The sequence below is a fragment of the Mchenga conophoros genome, linkage group LG20 (assembly GCF_057382185.1).
Source record: "Mchenga conophoros isolate Kocher_MC1m ecotype Shallow Benthic linkage group LG20, M_conophoros_male_GT1.1, whole genome shotgun sequence".
Classification (NCBI taxonomy): domain Eukaryota; kingdom Metazoa; phylum Chordata; class Actinopteri; order Cichliformes; family Cichlidae; genus Mchenga; species Mchenga conophoros.
Genome location: NC_140545.1, coordinates 31,222,367 through 31,240,846, shown reverse-complemented (window position 1 = coordinate 31,240,846; position 18,480 = coordinate 31,222,367). Strand labels below are relative to the sequence as shown.

General features: G+C 39.8%; 1 protein-coding gene across 1 annotated transcript in view; it reads right to left on the bottom strand.

The window, feature by feature from the left end:
• The window catches only part of syt6a (synaptotagmin VIa), a 96,291-nt gene that overhangs the window by 18,729 nt on the left and 59,082 nt on the right, over positions 1-18,480 (bottom strand). The window contains exons 2-3 of the mRNA XM_085258998.1: positions 6,904-7,294; positions 3,940-4,498 (exon numbers count right to left, since the gene is read on the bottom strand). Coding sequence (XP_085115124.1) covers positions 3,940-4,498; positions 6,904-7,294 — 950 coding nt within the window. The remainder of the gene's footprint in view (positions 1-3,939; positions 4,499-6,903; positions 7,295-18,480) is intronic.

Below are 18,480 nucleotides of genomic sequence, written 5' to 3'. Positions count from 1 at the left end.
GCTCAATAGATATTTTCTCTTTCTCAAACTACTGTCTGTAGACCCCGTGTGGAAAATCCCAGTAGATCAGCAATCAACCACACCACATTCAAATCCATAAAATTATCTTTCTTTTCTTCTGAAGTTTCATTTAAAGTTCCACCAGGTGAACTTCAATATGTCTACATGCCTAAATGCCTAAGTTGCCAGTGAGTGTAGTCTTGTGCTTTTACTTGCTGTCTTGTTGTTCTCTCATTTCTCCTCTTTTCTCTCTTTCGCCTCAAACCCCAAAAGGTCAGCTCTTAGGGGTTGAGGCATGTGGCTGCCTCTCTCTGAGCCTATTTCAGGGCTTTCCCTGTTAAAAGTGAGGACTTCCTTCTTACCTTTGCCATTTGCTAGCTCACAGGGGATTCTCGGATCAATGGAGTCCCTCTTGTAATATTGTACAGTCATTACTTTGCTATATAAAGCACAGTGTTGTGGTAATATAAAAATAAAACTGAATTGAGGCTAAATAATTTAAACAACTTTCTTGTCATATTCTACCATAACGATGTTTTATTACAACGAATTTGGCTTTCAGTCCCAGTCAGAGCTAATAAATAATGCTACTTATCAGCCCTTTAAAGACCTTCCCAGAATAGCTACACTGAACACACATGAGAAATAGTCTGAAGTGACTAAGTATCTGGTCTCCTCTGGATTCTTTATAAAAGTCACGCTTGTGGGTTGATGTTATTGATGACTATCGCTCATTGATCTGTGAAGAGAGAAGAGCTGCTGGTTATTTTTTGTTGCTGTGCCTCACTCTGCTCAATACTGCTGTCTTTTCCGCTCATTAAGCTGCAGAGTGTTGTACACAGTCTCACATCGAACACTACATCATACTGTATTTGTTTTCTGTTTTAACTAAATCCTTGCACCATCTGTGCCTTCTTTATGTTGCCAATCTGGAATTTAATACGAGCAAGGGATTTTGTCGTAAAATCATTTGGTGGTTCAATAAAGTTTGTGTGCCAAGGAGAAGGCTCCTTGCTTTTCTGCCCTCTAAGCAATAATGTTGAGATTACTGAACAACCCCTGAAGAAGTCCAACAAGAGTGGGGGTGGTGAAGGGTCCGAGGCACCTAACACAAACAATTTGTTCCTAAAAATGGCCCCTGGATGTTGTCAACAAGTAACAAAGTCAATAGAAAAATGCCTGCATGAGTGTGCAGTGAGTCAAAAATATTCTTTTATGGCTTTACATAAATTTTTATTCTTCACTTTGAAGCTCAAGGATCTGCTGGGGAATAATGATTTCTTGCTGCTAATTTATGTATTAGCCTAAAATGTAGTGAGGTTTTAAGCATTCTGAGCCATATTTGCCAGCGATGGTGGAGCATGACCATAAATACAGAGAGCTTCTCAAGGAAATCAGATCGTTTGTTTTGATGGAGCACTGAGGTGAAATATGAGCATCCAGAAGCCGGTAGTGCGCCTCATTTTAAATTCTATCATTTTTCAATCTTACATTTGCATCTTGATTGAACTGTGATGAAGATTTAAAATTAAAAAAAGATTTGATTTAGTCACAGTTGTATTATATTTTACTTTATAAATGCCACAGTGCCAGTAATTTGAACTAAGGGAGATATATATGTAAATATTACTAAGAAGAATCCACTAGATCAGGAGTGTCCAACTCCAGGTCTCTAGAGCCGGTGTCCTGCAGGTTTTAGATGTCACCCTGGGTCAACACACCTGAATCAAATGATTAGTTCATTACCAGGCCTCTGGAGAACTTCAAAACATGTTGAGGAGGAAATTTAGCCATTTAAATCATCTGTGTTGGATCAAGGACACATCTAAAACCTGCAGGACACCGGCCCTTGAGGCCTGGAATTGGACACCCCTGCACTAGATAGACTGTGCCCTCATTTACTACAGGGAGTGCAGAATTATTAGGCAAATGAGTATTTTGTCCACATCATCCTCTTCATGCATGTTGTCTTACTCCAAGCTGTATAGGCTTGAAAGCCAACTACCAATTAAGCATATTAGGTGATGTGCATCTCTGTAATGAGAAGGGGTGTGGTCTGATGACATCAACACCCTATATCGGGTGTGCATAATTATTAGGCAACGTCCTTTCCTTTGGCAAAATGGGTCAAAAGAAGGACTTGACAGGCTCAGAAAAGTCAAAAATAGTGAGATATCTTGCAGAGGGATGCAGCAGTCTCAAAATTGCAAAGCTTCTGAAGCGTGATCATCGAACAATCAAGCGTTTCATTCAAAATAGTCAACAGGGTCGCAAGAAGCATGTGGAAAAACCAAGGCGCAAAATAACTGCCCATGAACTGAGAAAAGTCAAGCGTGCAGCTGCCAAGATGCCACTTGCCACCAGTTTGGCCATATTTCAGAGCTGCAACATCACTGGAGTGCCCAAAAGCACAAGGTGTGCAATACTCAGAGACATGGCCAAGGTAAGAAAGGCTGAAAGACGACCACCACTGAACAAGACACACAAGCTGAAACGTCAAGACTGGGCCAAGAAATATCTCAAGACTGGTTTTTCTAAGGTTTTATGGACTGATGAAATGAGAGTGAGTCTTGATGGGCCAGATGGATGGGCCCGTGGCTGGATTGGTAAAGGGCAGAGAGCTCCAGTCCGACTCAGACGCCAGCAAGGTGGAGGTGGAGTACTGGTTTGGGCTGGTATCATCAAAGATGAGCTTGTGGGGCCTTTTCGGGTTGAGGATGGAGTCAAGCTCAACTCCCAGTCCTACTGCCAGTTTCTGGAAGACACCTTCTTCAAGCAGTGGTACAGGAAGAAGTCTGCATCCTTCAAGAACAACATGATTTTCATGCAGGACAATGCTCCATCACACGCGTCCAAGTACTCCACAGCGTGGCTGGCAAGAAAGGGTATAAAAGAAGAAAAACTAATGACATGGCCACCTTGTTCACCTGATCTGAACCCTATTGAGAACCTGTGGTCCATCATCAAATGTGAGATTTACAAGGAGGGAAAACAGTACACCTCTCTGAACAGTGTCTGGGAGGCTGTGGTTGCTGCTGCACGCAATGTTGATGGTGAACAGATCAAAACACTGACAGAATCCATGGATGGCAGGCTTTTGAGTGTCCTTGCAAAGAAAGGTGGCTATATTGGTCGCTGATTTGTTTTTGTTTTGTTTTTGAATGTCAGAAATGTATATTTGTGAATGTGGAAATGTTATATTGGTTTCACTGGTAAAAATAAATAATTGAAATGGGTATATATTTGTTTTTTGTTAAGTTGCCTAATAATTATGCACAGTAATAATCACCTGCACACACAGATATCCCCCTAAAATAGCTAAAACTAAAAACAAACTAAAAACTACTTCCAAAAACATTCAGCTTTGATATTAATGAGTTTTTTGGGTTCATTGAGAACATGGTTGTTGTTCAATAATAACATCATTCCTCAAAAATACAACTTGCCTAATAACTCTGCACTCCCTGTATGTCCTACATTGTCATCATGGTTTTCATGTCCATGTCCAAATGGATACTCAGGTAGGCTGTAGCATTTAAATAATCCTCAGTTGGTGCTAAGCAGCCCAAAATATTGCCCATACCACTGCACCACCAGTTGCCTGAATTCTTTGTGAAACAGTCAGCCTGTCTGGCACCAACAACCACATTAAAAACTCATCTTTCTTCCAAGTTTTAATGCTCATTTTTAACTTGGTCATCTTCCTTTGTCTATATTCATAAATGTATTAATTTGCTGACTTGTTATTGACTGATTAGATATTTGCATTGATAAGCAACTGAGCAAGTTTATCAAATGAAGTGGGCAGTGAATGTTTAAATAAACTAAAGGATGTGTATCTCTCTGTCAGACTCTTTAATATCACATCACTTTCATTTACTTATTACTCATTTGACTTAGACTCTAATAGAAAAGTTTAAAAAGTCAATAGATTCTTACACTGGTGGCATACTGGATGTCCATCCATATGTTTGTCTCCCTGGAGAGGTCTGACGTCTCAAACAAGTTTTCCATCACCACCTCACCAATCATATCATGCCGTGAAAATCGATCAAAGTCAAAAACACTCATATGGAGCTTTCTAGCGGCCAGCTCATCATAAGGCACAGGAAACTGGAAGCTCTCACTGAATGTGGGGTTGAGTGTCTTCCGGTGGACGCGAGTCTGGAACTTCTTGCGGTCGGGCAGCAGGTAGACCTTCACATAAGGGTCAGATGTGCCACATAAGTCCTTGGCTGGCAGGTCTACTGCCTTGAGGATGTTGACAAGGAGAGACTCATTTTCATAGTCATACTTGAGGGAGAAGTTAATCTTGCCACAGTTTTTGCTGCTGTCGTTGGATGAGTCCTCTGATTCTGGGACCTTCTGTTGGTAGAGCTCTGGCTGGATACGTCCGATGCTAGTGGGCTTTTCATCCTTGTCCACCATGTAGTCATTTCCTAGGTCTAGACTGCCTACCTGCATCTGCCTAGGCAGGTGTCTTTTGAATGAGTTGTGCCTACAAGGACAGAAAAGAGAAAAATAATACAAGTGGGAAGGAATAGCTGTAGTTTGAGCTGTGGTGAAATGATAACATATTCTCATTTTCAACTAGTCACAGACTGACATTTGGTGAGGAAAGTCTTCCTGTAAGTTAATACAAAAATAACCAGTTTAACATCTCACAATGTAATGAAAAATGGCAGCCTGCAAAAATACACTGAAGGAAGATGGGACTGCAGATAGTAAAGTGACAACACCTCCAACCAGAAGACAAAAATAACAGTAATTAGTCATTTGCAGGACTGCTTTTTTAACAATTTGATATTACTTTTGTTTTTGACATTACTATCTCTCTTTTTTTGTTTAGTTAGGTTTAGATATTAAAACTATAAAATCAGGTTTAGAATATTAAATATCCATCCATCCATCCATTCGCTTCCGCTTATCCTTTTCAGGGTCGCGGGGGGCGCTGGAGCCTATCCCAGCTGTCATAGGGCGAGAGGCAGGGTACACCCTGGACAGGTCGCCAGTCTGTCGCAGGGCTAACACATAGGGACAGACAACCATTCACACTCACATTCACTCGCACATTCACACCTAGTGGCAATTTGGATTATCCAATTAACCTATCCCCACAAGCTGCATGTCTTTGGACCGTGGGAGGAAGCCGGAGTACCCGGAGAGAACCCACGCAAACACGGGGAGAACATGCAAACTCCACACAGAAAGACCCCGGCCTGATGGTGGAATTGAACTCAGGACCTTCTTGCTGTGCGGCAACAGTGCTAACCACCGTGCCACCGTGCTGCCCTAATATTAATAGGGCAGCACGGTGGCACGGTTAATTAAATATTAAATATTTTATACTAAAAATATTTTAGTTTTAAATTTTGCCTTCTCTAGGACAAGCACATATGAAAAGGTCTTTCACGTGAATATGGTTTCTCTGACATTTCCTTGGTTTTCTTAATTTCAAAGGTTACAGTCTCATCGTGTCACGGCATTTATTTCAGATTCTGAGCTACCCAAACTGAACACTATCCGACTAACATGCAGGTTTAAAAAATGACAAGACTCCGTGCTTTTTAATGTGATGTCTATGAGTGTTCGGCATCTGACTCTGAACTAAACTAGTGTTGGCACAATACAACCAAATGTATCACGTTATGTCTTCTGCTATAGTGGCAGTCGATCAAAGTTCATTCTTGCCTTAAAAAAAAGGATGTGACCTGTATTTCTACAGTAAGTAGGCCTGTATTTCTGTTGTATGGAGCTATCCCTATCCCTGACACCTGATGGGAAAATTTGAACAGGAAGTGTAAAAAGTTAAAGTTAAATGTACTGTGACAGCTCAGTGAGCCCCAGTGGTGTGAACATAAATTCTTATCCTTTAAAAATTATCCTGTCTGTCTTTTTATTGGTTTCTTTGTCTGCCAACCCCTCCTAAACCATCAGGAGTTGGCATTAAGTTGACCTGAAAGCTACATGAACACTGGAAGAAATTCACTTGTCAAGCATCAGTTTGACAGCTGCTCGTTTCAGTTGCCTAGGTAACCCTCTAATGTATTTAGTAACAGGCCACATGTCAATCACTGGTATCCTATGTTGTCACTGGTGATCGTTTCAATTGTTTACCTAGAAGATGAGAAAAGTTTATCCCGGGTTTTACCTACTTTGCCTATAGTAACCCGAGGGTTCTTATCTACATCAGATATATTGATGTCAGTACGTTCCCTAGTAATCTCCCATCAACTGGCAAAAGTTACTTGGTTTTAGCATTTATGTACCTATAACATCCGATGAAAGCATCTTATAACTTTAATTTCATGACAATAAAATTTAATTTATATCCATATCCACGAAAGCAAAATTATGCATGCCTAGCAACCACCTAGCAACGAGGTAAAACGACCCTTTGAAAAAAAAAAAAAAAAAAAAAAAAGCCTTTCTCAATGTGAATAATTGTCTTTTTGCATGAATAGGCCATACAATACTATACCATGGCCATGTATTAGTATGCATAATAGCTATAATAAATCATTGATGTTAACTAAATGGTAACGTGGAATTGTGCTTGTAAAGCTGCAAGTAATCTCTTCAAACTGTGTTATATTTATACTTCTGAAGAAAGTCTTATAGACAGTAATTTTAAGCTGGAGAGAGGTGCCTCTGAGGCAGAGTTTAGTATTCTTAAATGTTATTTATAATTTACTAATTTATTAAATTACTTAGAAAATGTTAATCCTTATATGTAGCAGTGACTTCCCCCTGGTTTACACACTTTATTCCACGTTAGATAACACCATGTCTTGAATTCAGCTTACACATAATCCTCCACATATGCACACATATTATAAATAACCACATGAGACAGTCTCATGTGTCATCAGATTTGCATGCACATGCATGTATGTGACTGACCGAGTGGAGGAAGCTGGTTCAGTTGTTTGCCTTTGCATGCGTTGTGTGCGGCGCAGGAAATGCTCCCTCATGGAGAGTTGCACATCAGTGGGGATGTCAGGAGAGGTATGGCTTATCTTCACCGCAGCCTCCAGGAAACCAATCGAGCCCATGGGGTCCTTCACCTTCTCTGTTGCCATGGTGACTGGCGTCTGCTGGGGGCTGGGTAACAAGAGTGGCGGCTGAAGCGGGCAGTGCTGTGGGCCAAGGGGCGAGCTGAGGGATGGACTGAGAAAGGGGGCCTTAGTCCGCCAAGGTACCCAGCACAGCTTCCAGGAGACAAATGTAAGAAGTCCCAGGAATGCCAGGCCACAGACCACAAACACACCGAGCAGGAGGCCAAAAGTAGCGTCTGGTGACGAGCCACGGGGGCCAGAAACAGAGGATCATACAATATGGATAAACAGATGGTGATCACAAGGGTGAGAGGGGACAGAGGACACAGAGAAACAGAAAGAGTCGGTTAGGACATGATTTTTCAAAAGGCCTGGTGCTAAATCTGGTTTTAATGAAAGACTAAGGACAGTAAGCAAAAACTACAAGATTCATAAATATTAAAGTAACCTCCATTTGTCTTCCTTTGGGTCAACAGATAAGAGAAGCATGGTAGTGTAAACGGAATTTAAATGTGTGCATGTGTGTAGTGTGAACTCATACGGGGATAATTTTCTATGACATTACACTCATTCTAGTGGTAAAAGTAATTATAGCCTGACAGATGATAGTAAAAAAAACCAAAACAAACAATGTAAAGTGTTTACATTTGTAAAAAGGCTCATGAGAAAAGGACCACGGTGCCAGGAGCCTTCCACTGGGATTCTCATCATGAAGCAGATAAAGCGGCCGGGCACAGTCAAACTCATTTATTTTATGGTATGAAAATGCTTTCCGGGGAACAAGCAGCATACAAAAAGCTGGAGATGTACCAGGAATGCTGACAAGCACTCTGCAAGGATTCACAGGGACCATAGGGGGGAAAAAAATTACTAAACACAGGAAACATACAGGCTGCATCTCTCAAATTTCCCTTTGGGGCATCTTTCTTATAGTAATTATATCTCACTATGACGCTTGGAGTGTCTTCCACGTGCTTCGACAGGGATTGCTTTCAATTCTCCAATCTTTGCCTGAGTGTTCTTTTCCATGCACTGTGATTGCTCAGATTTAACTCGTGCCATGGAGCATCTCATGGCCTCTCAGAGGATGCTCTAACCCCCCTCTTCTCTCGACATAACACCACAGAAATCAGCGGCAATACGCACTCGGTTTACTATCTGATATTTACCCAGCTCAGCCTTTTCTATAAGAAACCTGAGGCGTTTGAAGCTCTGTTTACTCAGGGTTTTAATTTTAGAGACCATATGTAGTATACAAATAGTAATCAGGCAGCTAATGTGCTATATTTAATAGCAGTCAGCAGTCAGTATTTTTATGCTGTTTTGAATAATTTTAGCTTATAGGTTTATTTAAACGATTAAGTGAATTTTTTAAAAACAATTTTGTGTCTGTGTCCATTTATCATTTCCCCTGCATCTCTGTCTGGTGCTTTTACTCCATGTCCTTGTCTTTTTCCTCCTTAGAGATGGTTGGCCCTGCCTTTACTGGTTCCTTGTTACCTTATCAGTTCCTCCTGTGTATTTAAAATCTTGTCTTTACCTCTTTCAGTTTCTAGTCTTCCCACTTATCTGTTCTCCTTCCTTTTAACTCTCTGCTGACTCCCACTGAATACCTTCTTGTATCTTTAAGCGGTTCTCTAAAATCTGGCTGTTTAGTTCTGGTTTTCATTATACAATGACATCACATTTTGGTTTGTGAAGTCCCATTTTGGAGCCTTGAGCTGCTGGCCATGAGAAAGAATGCAGATTTAAGACACTTTACACATTATCTTCACTTTTCAGACTTCGAGGCCAGTCCAGTATTTATGTACACAGTATATACATTTTATGGTTCACCCCTATGTGGGTTTAATTTCTGCATGCACTCACCTTACCTGCTGATCCTTATTAGCTTTGTATAAAAATATAAGTATTATTTATTTATTATCAGTTATTATCAGTATTTTTTTTCTCTGGTCATTTACTCCATAAACCTCTTTGATTTCTTTTAAATAAGCTTTAAAGTTTACAATTGTTTTAAGAAACATGGAACTTTAATATTTATCTCTAAAATACATTAGAAGTATAAAGTTACAAAGAATTAAAATGCTTGAAAATAGCTTCTGTTTTTTTACGTCATGTTTCATTTTTTACTTGTCCAAAGTGTTATGGAAAAAAATCCCTAGAATCTGCAACCCCCCGTTTTGCACAAATTAAGAGCTTTGATGTTTAAAATTTCAAACTAAATGGAGAGTCCACTAAGAAGAATTTATAGCTTAGCCAAGCAGCGGTCTGGATTTCAAGTCTGGAGGATTTATGCCTGAAGAGGATTTCTTGGCTGTCCACAGCCCTGGCCTCTCTATGTCATCTGAAATTTCACACAGCTCCCCACAAAGCTTCATCTCAGCTGGACAGTCGTTTGCCGAGTCTTCATCCCCCGTCACGGCAAATTGAAGCTGACCCTGCACCGTGCAGTGAGATGTGCTGCTGCATGTCTGTCCTGACGATATTTCGCTGCAAAATATGTTGACAGGTAAGAAATTTCATTTGAACATGTTTACTCTGGTTTGTTTTTAACTTTTCCACTGCAGCAACACATCTTCAAACACAGGTTGACATTTGAGTTGGTGCCCAGCGCCACCTCCATGTTTGTGGGATGTTCTGAGTCTTAGTCATGTTAGTATTGATGAATTTTGACACTCCATTTATTGCATTTAATGCAAAATCGTGCACTAAATTTTAGAGCTTTGGGGGATGTAAATAGGAAGTCAAGATTTCCTGGTTTTAATATATTACTTGATATTTAAACCTTTATTCATGTTTGCGTTTTTGTAATTTGACATTAAAGCTATGGGGAATTAGCTGATAACAATTAGGTTTTATTCGAATTATCTGACATTAAATAAAATGCATAAAAACATCATGGCTTAGAGTCAGGTTTCAGGGTTACAAGAAGTGTATATTGTGTCATATTTGATAAGTTTAAGGGTTTTCAGTTATGATGAAATACAAATATAAAATGCCCTCTGGAAGGGAAAGTCACACTAACTCCAAATTCAGTTCAGTCCCCTCGACACACTTTCACTCCATTTACATGTTTGCATCAAGGATTCATCACATTAAGTGCTTTTCAGACCAAATAGCCTAAAGTGGAAGTGGATTATGAAGCCCTCCAACACAGAGTCTAAGCTTACTAACTACTGTGGGAAGGTAAAGCATGTGACTATTTCAAGAATGTCAGCAATAAACAAAAAGAAATGCACAATTTTTGTATATTTTAGATAATAAATTCCAATATTGACTAGAAATACCAATATATGAATATAGAAAAATAGGCTAATTAAAGAAAATGATAAAAACATCCAAATGAAACTGAATCGAGGCACATCTTCTAATAAGTGGTAGACATGATCTTAGTATGCTGATTACAAGGTCATCTCCAATCTTGCTGCTGTATTTCTACAACCCCCTTACTTAAGAGACCCCTCATAAGCTTCAAGTGTGACTCCACACACTAACGGAGTGAGAGGGAGTAAGGGCCTGACTAGAATTAGGCTTAAATAAGTGTATATCATGCCTGTAGGCTCTGATTTGATATTAGGTTTGAGTATGTATTTTTATACTGCAGCTCCAAGTACTGACCGTGTTGATAAGGGGGTCCGTAAGGCACACACAATATCTAAAAGTGAGCCTCGCTGTTTGAAAACCTCTTCAGTGAACTACTACTCAAGGTGACTTGTGTGAACACGCAGGCACACATGAGTTTGTATTACAAAGTTCAGACTCAAGTATTTTAAAGTTCACATTTTCAACTCTGGAGAGAGAACTACACGAAAAACTCTAAACGATACTTCAAACAACCACACTTTAGACAAACACAGACAACCCTTCTTTGAGGAACAGGCAAAAGATAGACGTTTGTCCAGTCGGCATCTATTAACGTTTTCCAAGGTCGCATGCTGGCTCTGTTAATTCTGCTCACAGAGGTAGATTCAACTTCATCCTCAAACAGTAAGAAATAACTTATATTTAAAGTCTCATGCAAAATTTTATTCTCCCACCAAGGACAGCTGTAAATTGCTAAAGACTTGCAAAGATAGGCCTAACTAGAATAACGATGGATGTTATGCTTGCAGGGTCATCTCGGGAGGTCTTAGCAGGTAGTTAAAAATTTCTTAATATGAGTCCTACAAATCCGCACCTTTTATTTAAGAAATCTTTTGCTTGTTAGGTATCTGAGGTAAAAACAGTGTGCAGCACAAAGCACTTCACGAAGTAAGTTTATTTCATTTTTTTTATTTCAAACATGTGCCTTCACAATCATTACAAAATATCATTCCATTATTTGTTAGAAAAGGAGTAGGCAGAAGTATATACTCTGCCAACAGATGACAAAAAAGTGGATACATATTTAAAAATACTTAATGTGCTGATCACTGCAAAAAAAAGAGTCAGAAAGTCTTAGCATCTTGAAAAAAGAAGGCAACTGGACATCTTTGAGTTAATGAAGACACTTGGAGAGTGCCAGGTTTTTAACACCTATTGGGGTCAGAAGATGCCAAAGTTCACATTTTTAACTGAGAAGAGGAGGCCACTGCGTTTGTGTTTACTGTGAACGACCATCACTGAACAGAGGTGCAGTCCACAGATCCCTTCCCACGTGCTTCTACCCCACTCACACCTCGCCTCAGGTGACCTCAATAGGTCTCATGATGGGCGAGGGCAAAGTTTCACATGAGCAAAGGCCGTTTTTCCACCCCTTGGCTCATGTGATGATTCAAATGCCATAAACAGCCAATATTTGAATAACAGATAATAATCATGGTTTTTTTTCAGTGTAGAAATGGGATAGTGTCCTAAACACAGATGCTCTCTTTTGCATCACATTTTGCCTCACAGTTAATTTCTGAGTAGAAAATAATCTCAAAGCTGTACACATTAACTTTTCTGACCCTTAATGGATGTGATCCCTCTTTTTATTCCTGTAGTCTCAGTATCTCACATAATTTCAGTCGTGGTGTTTTCTGTTTTCAGATCATTTGCAGTCTCAGTGGATTCAGGATGGGCTGATGGCTTGCAGTTCAAGAAGGAACATAATAACACATTTCAGCCTGGCTCAAAATCACTTGACACTTCCTGTACTTGGCTGAGAGCAGACTTTGAACTGGACTCAAGCTCTGCCTGACAAAGTCTGCCAAAACACAAATCCAGACAAGAGTGCTTATTGAGGAAATGTTTGTGCAGTGATATTTTCTTCCTATCACAGCTCCACTGTCACTTCTTGAACTTTTGCACTTTCTATGGCAGACGCCATGCTGGGTAAAGGTATAAAAAGAAATAGAGACACAGATTTTTTTTTTTCTTTAATCGTCCATCTTACACCACTGTTAATGAGAAGGGTAGTTTTTCCTGTGCCTCTGGTACAAAAATAGAAATGACAAAAGTAATTTGCTGCTAATTTCTGAGTGCTTTTATTGTCTGCCAGTGTTGAGAAGATGTGACAAACTCAATGCAGAAAGCTAATGAAGCAGTGATAGTGAGACAGAGACAGAGAGCTGGTATGACTGCTTGAGGAATAGAGAGTGATGGAAAAGCCATTGTTCTTCCTCTCCAGACAGATGGGTAATGGAGCAGAGCTGCGTGAACATATTACTCCCTCTGGACACAACCTCGCCTGACACCGTGAGACTAAACTGACCTCAGGGTTTACCGCACTATTAATGATCACACTCACGCCAAAGAAGAGTGGACTCTCACTATCCTGCAGCCAATCAAAGGGGTCTTTTTGGGGTCCTTTCATGCTGCAGACGCCTTTTTCGCAATCAATACTGCAGCGGCTGACTCAGTCTCACTCCAAAGCTGGGCTTTAGGGCAGGTGAAAAGGGCAGGGAAGTGAAGTATGGAAGATAGGATGTTCAACTATGGGCCTTGCGTGAATGCAGCTCGAGCGCTTTCAAATCGTTGTGGCATGCTTACCCTTTCCCACAAGCTGAAGCACATTGAGGGCTGAGGCATGCAACAGGTTGCCGCTCTCTCTGCTGCCACTGTGTGCGTTTCAGTACAGGCCTAGTTTCTTGTTCGAATCAAGCTTCCTTTCATCAGATATTTTGTGACGGTGCCCAAGGGTTTTTTTGTTTTATTTGACGAATGTGCTTAAGGGTCTGACCTGGTTTCCATAGTTACGCAATAACTAGAGAAAGTATGGATCCTCCGTGTTTGTTTGCAAGAACCAATTAATCTCTTGCCCTTGTAGCTGATTGATATTGAAGGTGGGCTTCAGCCGTTGTGCCCTGATGCAGATTATGGGATTACTGAGGCTGATGGCTCTGTCATTTTTAAGCGAGTAAGATTGCAACAATAGTCTCAGTGAACTGAAAGTATTATTTTAAACTAAACCTTTTCTAGGCTCTAAAAACTTTATGGTTTAGATTTACTTGATTTACTTTAACTCATTCTGTCTTCACCCCACCATCCTTCTAATGGTGATTTTGTGGGTCTGACAAATTTAAGTTATGTTCCACCCTGGGATGAGAACATGCTGGCAGATCTTAAAACATCCTGCTAATAAAAAAATACATTGCTTTAAGTATTTAAATGACTGCACAGAAGGTTTTTGTTCTTTCATATTTAGTATAGCCAGTCACTTTTATTGCTAAGTAAATTCACACATTAAAAGGTATTTGGTGGATGATGATAAGCACAGAAGCGGTGAGTGAAAGGTAGCATGGTGATGTCTTAGATTTTCAAATATGAATGCAATAGAACAAAACAATATGCGAACTATATGAATAATATAAATAACTGCCTGTTTTATAAGAAGAGGGACCTGCACAATAAAGTGGACTCATTCTTTGCAGTCACAGTGGAAATTTAACCTGTTGTTTAAGTTATATGAATCATTATATTATGGATGTATGTAGCACAAAAATAGATGGAATTTAAATAAGTTAATGCATGAATGCAGGCATATATGAATATATAGGTTAAACCCTCTGGTCAGTAACATGTATTTATGCATAAACATGCAGATAAAACATGCAGGGATGCAGAAAAAAAGCTAAATAACAGGTTAGGGTTGGTAAAAATAAGCGGAGCGGTTGATGTATTATGTATTTTCATATTTACTTTAACATTTTCCTGAATTTGAGAATTTATTTCTGCATGCAGACACATTGCATTTACCCTCCACAGCTGTAGACTGAAGTTAGGACCACCCACCCGATGTTACTTCTGCATACTCAAGTCCTTGTTTTCTCCCCCATACGACAGAAGCAGATGTGATGTCTTCCTTCTGGATATGTTTCTAAGAAAACTGAAAATCCTCTAAAATGTTACTTTGCATTGACTTTTTCTTTTATTACAGCTTTTATTTCTGTAACGATTTGGGCAACATATGGTGTAGAGTCGACAGCAGAATTTAAAGTACTGCTTTATTGTGCCCCCTCGTCCCAGCAATCCTGTGGCTATGTTAACAACACAGATTGAAATATGGAATTTAAATAGGAAAAGGAATAAGCAGGGGTAAAAAAAAAAAAAGCCTTCTTAAACAGAAACCCCCCGAGATTTCGGGCGATGTCTGTGAGGATGGTGGCGAGTGCTGGTGCTGTCTGTGCCCCACACACTGAAATAACTCATCTTTTCTGCCTTTCACACAAGGCTATGACATCTGATATTTCTGTGGGGGAAAAACAGAAAAACTTCTGTCTTCATGACAAGATAGAAAAAGCAGTCTTTGGCGATTTCATGTATTTACCTGACATGACAAATTAATGTGTTTCTGCATCTTTCCACAATGTACAGAGATACCGTTTTCCAAGTAATACTGAATAACCTGCGGCAGCTTTTAAAACTAGTTTCAGCTCAAACATAAAGAGCAGTGAAGCAGATCTGTTATTAATGGTTCCAACTTCCAGAAAAAATTAAACTGGTTCAGGGAAAGAACACATTACACAACAGGTAATGACATTTCATGGAATTAGAAATGTGAGCTGACTTTGCACAGCTGATTTTAGCCCCCAATAGGCTTTGTATTGTACAATCCCCTTAAATTGTAAATGTTTCCCAAACACACTTGTTTCAAAGCTGTCACTAGTAGCTTCCCTGTCTGCTTTCCCTAAGGGGTGAAATAATACGCTCTAATCTTGATGTGGGTACCTCAGCCATTTTTGGATTTCTGTATCCCATGGTGTCGTTTTCAGAGCAATCGGAAAATCCCATAATCCTCCAGATCCCCAAATCCTAAAGCCCCGACACCACATGTGAAGAGGAGTTTAGGCCCCAGCAGACTCTGAGACTGTGGGAAAAAAATAACACCCTCACATTTTCTGTGAGCATCTTTTCACGCTAAGGTGGGAAAAGATGCTCATGCTTTAGGGAAAAAAATGTCTAAACCAGCCTCAATGAAATATAATACCCCTATTAGTCATTGCTTTAATTTGAATTGAATATTTTTACAGCAACAGTGGTAACAGTACAATTACAGCACCCAGCTGTGTTGGCAGTGAGACAAAAGGGGACAGAACCTTTTATAGACACAACACTTAGTTTCTTTCCTCCCTGAAGTGAGCTCGGGCGCTTTAAGTGGGAAAAAAGAAAAAAATAGTGAATATTGGGTAACATGTCAGAAGCATCAGAGCTGACAAAAGATTTGGGGTGATGCCGCGTCTCTGCTACATTCACTTAAAACCATTTGCCCCCAATAGTCAGCTCAATCACTCTGTATGGTTGACAGTTTGAAACCTGTGGGGTCAAGATATACTGTCAACCAGAAATGTGTCCAAATACTTTAGAGCTGTCTGTAGGAGCAGGTGGTGGTTTTTGTTTTTTCAGCCTGAGTTTTGTCAAAATACGCCGCAGAGATGTCGTGTCCAGGAACCTGTCACTGTGAAAACACAGACAGCTCGAGGATTCGGCTGCTTTGGGACAGATTTTTGCCTCTGGAATGCAAAACGCCAAATATATTCCGCTGTAGTTATCCATATCATTTAAAGATTAAGTAGGACGCAGCTTATGGATGTATAATTTCCAAACACCTCCAAAGGATATAAAGGTTTAAAATCTTTTTTAAATTCTATATTAACAAAGTAGAATTTTGTGTTGGTTTCACAGTGCACAAAATAATCAGATTTCTGTTGTTTTTGTCCAGCCATGTATAATTTACTCATAATTAAGTTAACCCCTTAAAGCAGCAGTGCAGTTTCAACCTGTTTTCATTCTCAGGGTATCGAATAATACAGTTTTTGTCAAAGTTGTTGGCAGATATGCACCATGGCATTATTGTTTGACCATAGTGAGATGAGTCTATCATTTTCAATTCATCACAAGCTCACAAGGATTCTTGCAAAGGACCGGCATTTAAATGCACCGGGTAAGCATATTTTTTTATTCAAACCTATGCCCGTACTTTTGTGATGTACAAAATGAGAAGTTGATTGAAAAAGTGAAAAAAGGTGCAAAACACAAAGTTACTGAATGGGATTCATTGCCCAGCATTTTTATTACTGTTTGCTCTCTGTGTCTCTGCTAATGATGTGTCACCTTGTGAGAAGGACACATTCTGCATATCTCTGCAACTCCAGTGGCAGGTGGCAGTTCTCTCACTGGTGCTCCTGTCACTCACTGGGAGTTTTAACTTCAGAATTGCACAAAGTAACACTAACTAAATCATTCAGGACATGGCCGTGCCATTTAAATTAACTTTGCACTTGGTGTTGACGTTCAGTATGACATCTCCATAAGGTTAGGGCCAGCTGATTGATAAAGAGGGAGCAGAGGTCCTGGCTCTGCACAAAAGCTGATTAAAATCATCTACACTGATTCCCCTTGAAAGACCAATAAAAACAGCACTTTGTCATGTTTGAAGAGTAATGTCTCCAGTGTGCCATATCTGACACACAACAGTTAGTCTGCCAAAATATTTCTGATTAAACTTGCTTCGCTGTACAGGACAGAGGATGTCAAGCAGACTTCTGACAGTAAAGTTTAATGTATACTTACTGACTGCAGAAGAAGAAGTGGCTAGAAATGTTTAGAGGGGAAGGCCGAAGCTGAACAGGCCAATCACAGCTGCACTGACTACAAATTTCTAGGGAGGTGCATTTCAGGTTATGATGTAGGGTTTTAGAAAAGTTTTTGGTTATGATTATTTAATTTTTGGTTTTAAATTTATTGCAAATATTTTTCATTTTGGGCTTTTTTATTGTCATTTCACATGCCTGAAGTTTTGATATCTGTCTTTATTCAATTTCTGGGTTCCTGTTTTGATTTCTTTAGTCTAGTGCACTGCAAGGTTTATTTCTTGTGACATCTTTGAGTGTTTGTTTCCTATTTTACCTAATGGTTATTCTAGTTACGAGTTTTGGTTTCTTGGTTTCTGTTAGTAAAGTGCAGTGTTTCCCTGTCTGTTCCTCCCCCTGTCAATGCGGTTTGTCTTTTTTCTCCTGTATTCCCTTTTCTAGCATCCCGTTTAGTGTGAGCCTTCTTGTGTCCATGTTTACAATGTCTCCTTTGAGTGCTTCCTTGGTAAATGTTAGTATTCACTTCTGTTTCTGACACGGTTCTGGGTCCGTTGGACCCAGTATTTTGAGTTCATTATGTTTTGGTACTTTTGCATCATGGATTTTCCTTTATGTTTCTCTGGTACTTGGTGTTTCAGTTATCTTGGTGTTTTTCTATATTATGATTTATGATCTGATACTGTTGTGATTATGATTATCATTTAGTAGCCTTTGGTCAGTGTCAAGTCTGTCTCTGTCTAGTCTGTGTCTTAGTAAAGTGTGTTTTGTTTCCTGTTTTACTTTGAAGGTTCTTGTTCCTGTCTGATGTTAGTATGTGCAGCTTTGTTCCCCCTGTCTCGTTAGCCCTGATCTCTCCCAGCTGTGTCTCCCTCCTGTTGCCGATTCCCCCGTTACTACCCTGTGTATATAAGCCCTGTGTTTTCCCATGCTCAGTGTCGCGTTGTACCATCAGATTATGCCTGTGTGTTCTTGGTCTCAGTGTTCCGTCCTCACTTCATGTTTGTTTTCCTGCCAGCAATAAAGCTGAGGTTTTTTGAGTAACATTCCATTTTCCGAGTCCTGCATTTGGATCCTCATCTCTGCCTGCCCGCACACAGAGCCCTGACAGTTTCAGTCTCCTTTGGTTATTTCCTGTTTTACTTTGAAGGTTTGTTTTCTTTTGTGTCCTGTGTTGGTTTTGCTTCCTGTCTGTCTTCCCCTGAATGTCCTGATTGTCTTCACCTGTGTTGATGACCTGTTGATTGTTCTCTGATCACCTTCTGTGTATAAATAATCCTCTCTTTACTTCTGCAAGATTAATGAGTTATACTTCGAGTCTTTATTCTTGGTCTATTTATGTCTTCTGTGAATCCCCATGTGGTGTTAGGTACCTTTTTTCTGAGCTTTTGTACTTAGTCTTCACAGACTTTTTATGCAGCTTGCTTTTG